General features: G+C 45.2%; 1 protein-coding gene across 1 annotated transcript in view; it reads left to right on the top strand.

Annotated features, from left to right (window-relative positions):
• The window catches only part of CRACR2B (calcium release activated channel regulator 2B), a 72,063-nt gene that overhangs the window by 25,385 nt on the left and 34,589 nt on the right, over nt 1-12,089 (top strand). Inside the window, exons 3-7 of the mRNA XM_075928240.2 lie at nt 224-335; nt 5,381-5,552; nt 9,241-9,387; nt 10,404-10,494; nt 11,333-11,425. Coding sequence (XP_075784355.2) covers nt 224-335; nt 5,381-5,552; nt 9,241-9,387; nt 10,404-10,494; nt 11,333-11,425 — 615 coding nt within the window. The remainder of the gene's footprint in view (nt 1-223; nt 336-5,380; nt 5,553-9,240; nt 9,388-10,403; nt 10,495-11,332; nt 11,426-12,089) is intronic.

The raw sequence follows: 12,089 nt of genomic DNA, 5'->3' as shown, positions 1-12,089 counted from the left end.
GCTGATGGGCATTCCGAACGACTTCATACAGGCAGTGCCCAAACTAGGCTTTTCTGTCATGACTCAGCTGCATTGCCTTGGTAACTGTAGCATCTCCCTCCTACTAGAATGGGGAGGCAGGCTCTGATTCCGGTCCCCTGGAAGTCATTGCAAAGACTTGAGTTGGGCTGTAGGGTGGGTCCAAAGTTTGGTATTTATTTTGTCCCTTCTCCTGTCTTTCCAGAGGCTGCAGAGTGAACTTCCCCTCACCCCAGAACAGCTGGAGGCTGTCTTTGACAGCCTGGAGCAGGACAATAATGGGTACCTGACGCCTGTGGAGTTCAGCATGGGACTAGGTAAGAGCAGCAGGTAGACAGGGGTAATGCTGTGTGTGTGTCGAGATGGTACAGAGCCCGTGGGCTCTAAACACTCAACAGTTGGCCCCAGTCCTTCTTGTTTCTCCTCTATCCTATGTTAATATTAACCTAGGTCATCTGCATGTATCATAACCCTGAAATGTCTCCCATGCCTTCTAAGCATTCCTGTCATTCCAGTCCCATAGAACTTTTCTTTGATCAGATTCTTCTGTACTTGCGCATAGCTGCCAGCCGTATCTCTGAATCTCTCTGATTGGAGACAGATGGCACATATAACTGGCCACGTGCCAGATCTGGTCTTCCCTCCAGGTGTTCCCAGCAGGCAGGAAACCCCAGGTCAGTCAGCTGCATAAGGAATCTGGTTTTATGACGGGACAAAATCCACACCTTGGAGATTGGCGCCATCCGTTGATTCCAAGGCCAGAAGGGACCATTGTGATCATGATCTGACCTCCTGTAAAACACAGGTCATAACCCTTCCCCAAAATAATTCCTAGAAAGTATCTTTTAGTCAAACAGCCAATCGTGGTTTAAAAATTGCCTGTGTAGGGCTTTTGGTAAGTTGTTCCCAGGATTAATTACCCTCACTAGTAGAGATTTATGCCTTTATGGATATCTATGAGGCAGCACTTCAGCTGTCCTCTGTGCTGATGGAAGTGCTTTTAGTTTGATAATACAGTGAGGAGCCACTAGAAAATGTTGGTACTGTAAACAGTAGCTGCCGGATGCTGCTCGAGACACAGCTGATGAGAGAGAAGAATGTTTATAACCATAATGTCCTCCAGTTTGTGCACTCCGTTCCTCCAGCTGGTGATGAACTCTTAGGAAAGGCAGTCCCTGCTGGCTTTGATTATTTAAATAACAGGCATCTTGCTGTGTTGGCTTGCTAGGCTAGGCTATGCAGACATTCTAATGGCTAGTTGGTTTAGCACAGAGGGGTAAGATAGGAATCAGGGCCAAGACTTCCCAAAAGTGACTTGGAATTTGGGATGCTTCGATTTGAGAGAGAATAATAATAAATAAATAAAACAGTAAGAGCAGGGGTGGGCAATAATTTTTGCTGGGAGGCCACTCCAAGAATTTGGAAAATGGTCAAGGGCTGCACCCTTCCATGATATTAATGGAGGGCGTGGGGACTAAGATGGAGGTTGGGTGCAGAAGGGAGCTTGGGGTAAGGGATTGGGATGTAGGAGGGAGTGTGGGGTCTGGGAGGGGGTTTGTGTGAAGAAGGTGGTTGTGACCTAGGGCAGGTGACTGGACTGCAGGGCTTTGGGCTGTGACCTGTGGCAGGGTTTTGGGGGGCAGGGTTTGGGAGGAAGTGTGAGTGCAGGAGGTGGGTGGAGGGTTGGGGAGAGAGGAATGGTTTGGTGGTCAGTCAGGCTCTGTGTGTTTAAGAGGAATTCTGAATTCTCATTGAGGCTTTTAAGAGAGACTTCAAGGAATAGGCCTGGACATTATAAAGAGCCTCTGGCATGGAGTATTGGCACTAACAGAGCTGTGCTTTAGTTTATAGAAAACTGCAGAAACGCATGTGTTTAGGAATGTCTAACCTAACCCAGCTTCTGTGTGTGTCTTAGTGCTCCCTATGTTCTGCCCCTCTTGATTTTAAGCTCTCTGGACCAGGGATTCTATGGGTATCCAACAGAGGCATGTAAATAAGACATACCGACATAGTCAATGAAGCAGGGATTTAAATATCCCCTGCTTCATTAGAATAAAAATGGCTGCTGCGTTGTGCCGGCTCAGCTGTTTGTCGGCACGAACTGGCAGTCAAGACGGGGATCGGTCGACAAGGAAAGCCTTTGCCGACCGATCCTGTAAACCTCGTTTCATGAGGCATAAGGGATCGGTCAGCAAAGGCTTTCCTTGCCGACCAATCTCCGTCTTGACTGCCAGTTCGTGCCAACAAACAGCTGAGCCGGCATAATGTGGTGGCCATTTTTATTCTAATGAAGCGGGGGATATTTAAATCCCCGCTTCATTGACTGTGTCGGTATGTCTAATTTACATGCCTCTGTTGGCCGAGGCATGTAGTCTAGGCATACCCTAAATGAGTAACTGGCATTTGTCTAGGAAACAATAATGGGGGATAAGCAGTGCTAGGTACCTTGCTCTCCGACATTGCACCTAGATTTCTGAGTTAATCTGATCAGGCAGGAATCCCAGCATGCCTGCCTTCTGTACCGGACTTGGCACTGTATGCTGGCATCAAGCCTGTAGGGTTACCACAGTCATTTCAAGCACAGAAAGTGAAACTGGTACAGCTACTACAGAAGGATATACTTTTATTACAGGGCAACCCCCTATTTCCTGAGCATGTTCCGCATGTCAGAGAATGGCAACTGCTTAGACGCATCAATGGCCTTCTGCTAATAAGAGAATTGAGACGGAAGTTCTCATAGTCTATGAACTGGCACAGAGATCTTTGACCAAGGCTACTAGGGGCAGGCTGAAAAGAATGAGGGGATCTCATTCAAAATGGAATACTGTGCTTTATTGTAGTGTGTTTCTCACAAATGACATACCAAAACCCTGCCTGTAGTTAATGGAAAGGATGCGGTAGACATGTGGCCTGAGCGTGCTGCTGAGAACCAGGTAGGATGGAGTTAAGATTCTAACTCTGCTACTGATGTGAGGCACAGTGGGGTAGGTGGTTTTCCCAGGCTCATAAATAAATTTCAGGGCAGGGATTAGGGCTCAGAAGTTCCTGGCTCAGTAAACTAGGTATGGCCTCCCTGTGCCTTTGCTTGCTTATCTTTAAGACCAGGCTGTTTTTTTGTTGTTGTTTTTTTTTTAAGATAGAATCATGGAAATGCAAGGACCTAGAGAAGTCATCAAATCCAGTTGCCTGTGCTGAGGCAGGACCAAGTAAACCTAGACCATCCCTGACAGGGGTTTGTCCAACTTGTTTTAAAAACTCCCAATGATGGAGACTCCACAACCTCCTTGGAAGCCTGTTCCCTGAGTTTAACTACCCTTATATTAGAGACCGCTAAACCTAACTTAAGTCCATTGCTTCTTGTCCTACCATGAGTGACATGGAAGAAAAACTGATCATCAACCTCTTTATAACAGCACTTAACATATTGGAAGAGTGTTGTCAGGGTCCTCCTCAGTCATCTTTTCTCAGGACTAGACACACCCCAGTTTTTTAACCTGTTTCCACAAGTCAAGTTTTCTAAATTTTTATCAATTTTGTGCTCTCTTCTGGATTTTCTCCAGTTTGTGCTGAAGAATGGCACCTAGAACTGGACACACATTCCTGCTGAGGCCTTGCTCTTGCCAAGTAGAGAAGAATAATTACCTTCCATGTGTTACATTCCACACTCCCATTCATACACCCCAGAATGATATTAGCCAATTGCATTGCATTGTTGACCTATAATTAATCTTGATCCAATACAACCCCAAGATCCTTCTCAGCAGTAGCACCACCTGGCCAATTATTCCCCATTTTGTAGTTGTGCATTTGATTTTATCCTTCCTAAGTGAAGTACTTTGAACTTGTCTTTTATTGAATTTTATCTTCGTGAATTCTGACCAATTCTCCGATTTGTCAAGCTTGTTTTGAATTCTAATCTTGTCCTCCAAAATGCTTGCAATCCCTGCCAGCTTGGTGTAAACTAAATATTTTGGGTATCCAAACTCTGATATCCAAGTCATTAGGGAAAATATTGAATAGTACTGGACCCAGGATGGACTCCAGTAGGACTCCTCTATATAAACCATCCCCATTTGACAAGGATCTATTGGTGGTTAGTCTCTGAGTGTGGCTTTTCTACCACTTGTGCATTTGATTTATATTAATTTAATCTAGACCACATTTGCCTAGTTTTCTTATTAGAATGTGATGTGGGACCGAGTCAAAAGGCTGACAAAAATCAAGATCTATCATGTCCTCTGGCTCTCCCCCCAACCATCAGGTCAGTAGCTCCATTAAAAAAGGAAATCAAGGTTGGCTTAGCATGGTTTGTTCTTCAGAAATCTATGCTGACTATTACTTACAACTTTATTATCATCTAGGTATGTTAAAAAATTAGTTTTTAATCGTTCGTTGCAGAATCTTTCCAGGTATCAAAGTTGCACTCTAACTCCAACAGAAGTGATGGGTTTGATTCAGGAATTACTGGGTACGGTCTTTTGGCTTGTGCTATACAAGAGGGAAGAGTAAAGGATCATAATGGTCCCTTTTGTCATTAAAATCTTTTTTTATTTCAGAGACTATTGCTTGATGTATTCGTTTAGGAAGAATTTCCTCCCTTCTCTTTTCTATCTCCATTCCCAATATGCCACCACCTTAATGTAGCACTCTGAATACTCTGGGACCTGAGGAGAGGGAGCCATCTCTGCATGGAGGAGGCCTTGTTTAGAGACCTGTACCTATTTTGTTCAGCACAATACTTGGGGAGACAAGCTGGATGAGACAAGAATTATTAATATTATTAGAGGTCCCAACTGACACTGGAGAGACTCTGTGCTAGGCACTTTCTAAACATGTAGTGAGAGACAGGCCCTGTCCCCAAAGCGTTTATGATTTAAACAGGCAAGGTAAACACAAGGCAGGAGAGAAAAAGGATTTTTATCTCCATTTTACAGACTAGGAAACCGAGGCACAGAATGATTTTGGTGACTTGCCTGAGATCACATAAAGAGCTTGTGGTGGAGCTGGGACTTGAAACGCCTCAGTGCCAGAGCACTGCCTGAACTGCAGGCCCAACATTCCATTCTTATCATGCCTGACCTACAGTGTAACGAACTCCACTCTAAATGCAGCCCAGCTGAAAGTCCTGAGTACCTAGCTGTCAGTAAGGGTGCTTCAGATCTTAGTGAATACTGAGCAATTGCCTCCCATCCATAATGCTACAAAAACAGGCTCTCGGTTTGCTATCTGAGTGTTTAATAGGCACCATTGGATTTGGCTATCTCTAATAGAGCTGGTGCAAGCTGCCCCTCAAAGAGCTTTCCTAGTGCTAAATATGGTGTGACCTTCGGCTCCTTCTTGCCTCTTTTCCCCCTTCCTGCAGGGAAGTTCATAGGGATTGAGCTGTACCAAGGCTCTGGGAGCACACATCACTTCAGACATGAGGAGACCTTTGAGTCGGGCTGGTCCGATGACTTGGACCACACAGACGATGAAGAGGAGAAGCGATTTTGTTCAATAATGGAGCAGCTTGGAGCAGCCCAAGTCTTTGAAGAGTAAGTCTCAAATCCTGTCCTGGTCTGATCTTACAGTCGCCAAACCTCAATGCTTCAGCACAGACTGAGACGTTGACCTGGCACCACTGGTTATTTTCAAGAACACGCTTTGAGAAGTGTTGCCTTGCCACTTTGTATCCCAACCTCGGGCCAAGTTATTGTGGCACATTAGAAACACGAGGGAGTCTGGCATAGCTAGCCTGAATAGTCATCAGTGGCCTTTAATGCAGCACTTCCCAAAGAACTTTACAGGCTATAGACTCGCATTTCAACTTTGAAATATCGCTGTTGTCAGGTGGGGCATGCAACTTGTGCATGGTATGCAGCACAAGCAAGGGGATGAGAAGGATTTAAGCTAAGAGATGAGTTCTTTGTGTTTCCAAAAGTTCCATGAAGGTCTTCAATGTCCTTGCAGACAAACTTAGTCTTTAAATTCTTATTTGTAGATCCCTGCAGAATGTACTGCCTGGAGCTGGACTGATAAGGGAGTAAACTGACCCAGTTGGAACTTGAATCTGAACACCTAGCCCTGATCTACACTAGGATCTTTTTCCAAAATAACCCCACCAAGTTCATATTTACAAGCAGTGCATCCACACTACTAAGCCTGTTATTTCAAAATAACGGGCTGTGGAAATTGAACTCTGTACTCCTGCTTTTCACGAGGAGTGACACTAATTCCAAAATAACATTAGTGTGGACACTCTGGTGCTGCTAATTTGGACTTACTGGCCTCCGGGAGGCCTCCCGCAGCTGTCCAGAGTGCTTCCTGGGGCTCTCAGTATGAGGTAGCACGTCCATATTAATGGAGCCTGCCTCGGACTAATTTCGAGGCGTCTCTGTAGTGAGGACACTCTAGTTCAAATTTGTTAAATCGGGAATTCTTAAGTCAAATTTAGTAATTTCAAAATAGTTTCCTAGTGTAGACATGGCCCTAGAGAATCTGGGTAATTCAGATCTGATGCATACATCATTAGCCATCCCCTCAGACAGATAGTTCTTTGAATTAAATGGGTACACATTTCTCAGCTGGTAGGATTTTTTTCTCCTCATTTTCAGGAGTCTCCTTAAGTATAAACAGTAGTAGATCAGGCTGTGTCATAGGCCAGTCAGCTGTTCCAAAGAGCAGCGCATAGTGGACATACTGTGACTTATATGATTGGATACATCATGAACCATGATAGGTAGAAAAAGCTACCATACATCAGTCAAAAACTGGAGTGTCCAGCTTTGCAATGATGTATACCATCAGTCTCTACCCTTGTTGGTTCATATGAGATGTTCCTTCAAGTGGTCACTGATCCACAAGCCCAGGCAAAAGTTTATTTGGTCCAGAGAAATAGTTTTTAAATTGAACATTTGCCCTAAAGCTGAAGGGAACTGATTATCTTGCCTAAAGAAATATAACTTACCCCGTGGGTTAAGGTGGTATGGTCCTTGGTTACTGTCCAAAGGACTGTAGATGTACCAGACAGCAAGCATCTTCCTTACTGCAGCACCCCATGGACAATCTCACTTAATTTATAAACAGGCAGTGTTTTTTTTTTTTTTTTTTTAAAGAGTAAATGGCATAAAATTCTACATTAAACAAAATGATACTCATTTCCTTCCTGTCCTTTTTAAACTGTAAAATCTGACAGCTTCTTTAAGGCTAGATTTGAATATCTTTTAAAGCACCACTGAATCACTTGCAACAGGGTAAATGGGTCCTAAGTTAGTTGCCCCATCTGATATTGGTGTTACCCTCTCTGCTGGCAGTAGCAGAATTCCAGGGCCTTGCTGGGCGTTTCCCAGTGAAGGAGAACTCTCAGTCTGGGGGTGCATTTCTTTTCAGACTAAATATTTTCTCACACACTAAGAAAAAGAACTGGGAAGCTGATGTGAAACAGCATCTATTACCATTCACCTTTGTCCCCTGAGGAACATCCCAAAAAAAGGTGTTCCAATTCAAATGGAATATTTTGCATTGCATTGTCTACTAAATGGAGTCTGTTCAGCAGAAACACAGTGAAATTAATGTTGAGATTGAAATTGTACCTGTCAAACGAGCTTTTAGAAAAGATGAATAAAAAGCTGAGCTTGTTGAAAACTTAGGGGGAGGAGGGCAAATCACAAAGTGTTCGTGTTTGACAGTTCAAAATGGAAATATTTTGTTTACTCAAATCTGGCCCATGAAAAATATTGATAACCATGTTTCAGTTTTGACTGATACATATCATGAAAAATGAAAAAAGCCAGTGACAACTTTTGTGCCAAAAATCTGTTTCTCAAAAAAGTACTTTTTTTGAGGGGAAAAAAAACTTTGAAAAATGTTTATCAGATCAAATGTGAAAGCTTACAGTGGTCAATTAAAAGTATTCTGCAGGCATTTAGTGGGTTTGGGAGCACACATCCTATTGACTGTCAATGGGGTCTATACCTATATCCAGGGCTTGACAAACGGTGGTGAAAACCACTCGCCAGCCCCGTACTGCATATGTGCAAGAGCCACATTGCTCATGCGCGCGCCGCGAATGAACGGGGCGCGTGGCTGAAATCTACTTGCCATGGGTGAGTAGATTGTATAGTTTGTCAAGCCCTGCCTATATCCCTTGAATACTTTTGAAAACCTCCGCTTAATATCCCATGTTTTGTCAAGAGACCTGCGCTAAGTTCCCAACTTGACCACTGCATTGCTGGCTGACTGTTGGCAAGTTACTTATCTCCCTGGGCCTCAGTTAACTGTGGAGCAGCACCTCATCCACAGTGTGATGAGGTGGGCCTGGCTGGGTTGGAGCAGCCCACACCTGCAGCACAGTGGGCCCAGCCGGACTAGAATAGCCCAGTCAGGCCTGTTGCTGCAGGCTGCTTTGGCCAGGCCAGGCCCACTTAAGGCACGCCACAGGCAGGGGCATGCTCCAGCCCAGCTGGGCCACCAGTTAATCAGTTACTGGTAAGCATCACCAAGTAACAATGATGATGCTTACCAGGTTAATTGGTTACCCCTTTACATTCTTAGTCCCAATGCCGTGCTCTGTCCACTAGTGCACACTGCTCTAAGGAGAAGCCAAAGCCTGAAGGACTGGATCATTGTGACAGAGGATGTTTTGTCTCAGGGTTTTGTTAAAAGTAGCATGGTCTGAGGGTTAGGGCAAGGGACTGGAAAGTATGAGTCTAAGATCTGCCACCTAGCTTGGCATGGGATTTTGGTCAAGGTATTTCACTGCCCTGTGCCTCGGTTTCACCACTTGTAAAACAGTGGCGGTAATGCTGATCTAGTTCACAGTAGCTGTGTGATCATTAATATTTGTAAAGGGCTCTAAAATCCTTGCCTCATGATAATTGCTGCTTTTTATTAGGCTGCACCTATTTTAGTATCATCATTATTACTATTTATTTTAAACCTTGTGATTTTGTGGGCTTTGGTAATGTGGGGTTTTTATTCCAATGCTTGGCATTGGCAATGCTGAGTTAGTTTTAGAGGGTGTTTTGGGATGATTTCCCTCAGACTGGACACGCACCATTTCAGAATGTTCATTTATTCGTCATGGTCCACCCCGCACCCCCCACTTCCATCCAGTGCAACCTCTGAGATCATGGAAGGCAATTCCTCTCCTCTCGAACATGAGTAAGGTCAAAGGAATACAAATCCTGGGATAACAGGGGAACTCCATGGCTCTTCTTCCCTCCCTCTCTTATCTTGCTCCAGGCAGAGTGAGGTTCGGGAGCTCTGGACTCGTCTCCGGAAAGAACGGCCAGATCTCTTGGCCAGCTTTGAGGAATTCCTCTTCCATGTTTCATCGTACATCAGGGAGGTACATTATGAGAGAGAATCCATGGAGCAGGCACTAAAGAGGTAAGAAGGCCTCCACAGCAGGTCACCAGTGTGCTTCTGTGAACCAGTTCATACTCACTTAGATGCAACCTAACCTGTTGCCTTATCCAGAACTTAAGGAGAAACCAGCAGTGGCTAGGATTAAGGAGGAAAAGATCTTTATGCCCCGCACAATGTTGCATTGACTATCTTTTAGCCTGTTCTTTTCAGCGCTCTTATTAACATCTAGCCAGAGGCCAAGCTCCAACTGATGTGGTTTTCTCCCTGCAGAGAGGAAGGATGGTCTAAAGATTCAAGCACCAGTGTAGGACTCTGCCCTTGAATTCCTGTGTGACCTTAGCAAGCCATTTAGTCTCTCTGTGCCTCAGTTCCCCATCTGTAATATGGGGGTAATCACACTGGCCTCCCTTGGAGAAGTATATTAAAGATGGAGAGATACTCACACACCATGCTGAGGGAAGCCATAATAGTACCTAAGACGGATGACTCTAATAAATACAACTATGCACAAATAAATATGCTCCCATGGAGCTGTCCAGTGGCCGTGGAATCCCTTGTCAGTGGCTGTGAACCCCAGTGTTTGGGTATGGGGCTATACCCATAAGCTGTTAGTGCCAATTCTAAATTAAATCTGTATCCTCCTATTTGGGAAAGACGATTCCCCACTCTCTCGCCTGCTTTATTTCTCTTTCTTTTCCTTTCCCCTTTGTTATCAGTCTCCCTCCCTCCAAGGGTACCATTTTGGGAGAGCGGGGACGGGGGAGCAGCAGCCGTGCGTACCAGGACGCTGCTTTTTTTTCTTCCCATTCCCTGGACTATCAGGGAGCGAGGGGACAATACACAGATTTCATGAATTACTTCTCTGCTCCTCCCCTCACCAGCCAGGGGTGAGAGGCATGCACACAAGCCATGTACTTCCCCTCACTCCCTGATAGTCAGGAGAACAGGAAGAAAAGCAAGATACATCCCGGTATGCCCAGCTGCTGCTTTCCCTGCTCTCCCAGAATGGCCTGCCTCACACTCTTTCTTCTCTGTAGGAAGGAGACAGACCACGACAGAGAAGTCAGGTGTCTTTATGAAGAAATGGAGCAGCAGATCAAAGCGGAAAAGGAACAACTGCTCTGCCAGGTAAATCCTGGCCGTTTCCTTCCTACATGTGCTTAGCTGCGCATGCATGTTCATTCTTAAATGAGGCAAGTATTAGGTTTCCTCTGCATTTTCATGGGACTTCTGTTGAAATCTTCAGTGGCCTTGTTTTACTACTTGTGCAAGGGTCTGTGTTAGCTGGAGGAGATTTTGCCTGTTGTGGTGCTCATGGTGCCTCTCTACACAGAACCTCCACTAATAAGCTCTAGCACGGACGACAACTATAGCCTAATCTGGGCGTCATTTTTTAAAACTTTGCCTTGTTGAGAAGTTGTGGCCTCTGCTCTCCAGGGGCCAAAGAACACCCTCTTGTTTTCAATGCAGGAAGATATTAACCGAGGAGAGTCCTTTTCCCACCTGTGATATTAGTCCACTTGAGAGCTGTGATTGAGGGGGAATTTGGCATCTGGGAAGATGAAAGGCAACCAGAAGCATCTTCTAATCTAGAAGAACTGCTGGGTGTCTCCTGCCCTCCTCTTCCGTGAGCAACTCCCCTGCACTGAGGCTGTTGGAAGAAAGGGAAAGGCGTTCCTTGTAAATCTTCTGCAGTGGGAGGCACAAAATGAAGAGAGTTGGGGAAATGGGTGGGTGTGAGGGATCAGCATTGGGCTGGGATGTTCCCTGCAGACACTCAACCACCCTGTGGGGAACAGGCTCAGTGGAGAGTCCCACAGCTTTCCTTTGTCAGACGCAGGAAGGGGTTGTGGTGGCTCATTCGGTGGCAGGCTCCTAGGCAGCAGTGATGTTATGGTCCTGGGTATTGTCAGTGCAGGGTTCTGGGGGCAGTGTGGAAATCTGTGGGTCTTTGTACCCTGTGCAGGAATCACAGAGGCACAACAGGAGCAACCTGCTGCAGAAGGAGCTGCGCAGCAAGGAGCAGGAGCTTGAGAAAATCCTCTGCCGGCAGAAAAAGGTAACCTGGACCAGAGCCTTCCTGAAGAAACAGGAGCCTCTCAGTGTCTTCCCTGAATTCCTTTTAACTGCCCTGAGAACTGCCCCCCTGCTCCTGAAGTTGTGCTTAGGGTTGCCAAGTGTCCAGTATTGACCCAGGCAGTCCGGTATTTTCGCCTCCTGTCCGGTAAAAAAATTCAGAAAATACTGGACACCTGAAATGTCTGGTGTTTTCTGATTTTTTTTTCCCCTACCAGGATGCAAAAATACTGGACACCTGGCAACTGTAAGATACACTTGGCAACTAGGCCCAGACCCCGCACCCTCGGACACTCTGCTTATCTGGGGGGAGAGGGGAAGGGGCTCAATCAAGAAAACAAGATGGCCGCTGGCTAAAAAGACCTGAAGCAAGGGGAAGCAATGTCTTCCCTGGGTCTTAGTACTCAACCTCTACCATCTCTCACTTAAAGTGGCCATGCTGTTTTAATGCTGTTTTATTTTGTTTATTTTATTTTTTATTTTTATTTTTATTTTTTTTGCTTAATAACTTTTGGGGTCCTTTTTTTGTTTTGTTTTTGTTCGTTGAACAACTTTGGTCTTCCCCCTGGATTATTTTATGTTATTTCAGTGGTCCATGCTGAAATTGGGGTGCTATTCTCTTCAATAGGTAGACTGTGGGCTGAAGC

This window comes from Pelodiscus sinensis, chromosome 5, assembly GCF_052426305.1.
Source record: "Pelodiscus sinensis isolate ZL-2025 chromosome 5, ASM5242630v1, whole genome shotgun sequence".
NCBI lineage: Eukaryota > Metazoa > Chordata > Testudines > Trionychidae > Pelodiscus > Pelodiscus sinensis.
This window is presented reverse-complemented; position numbering and strand designations above follow the sequence as displayed.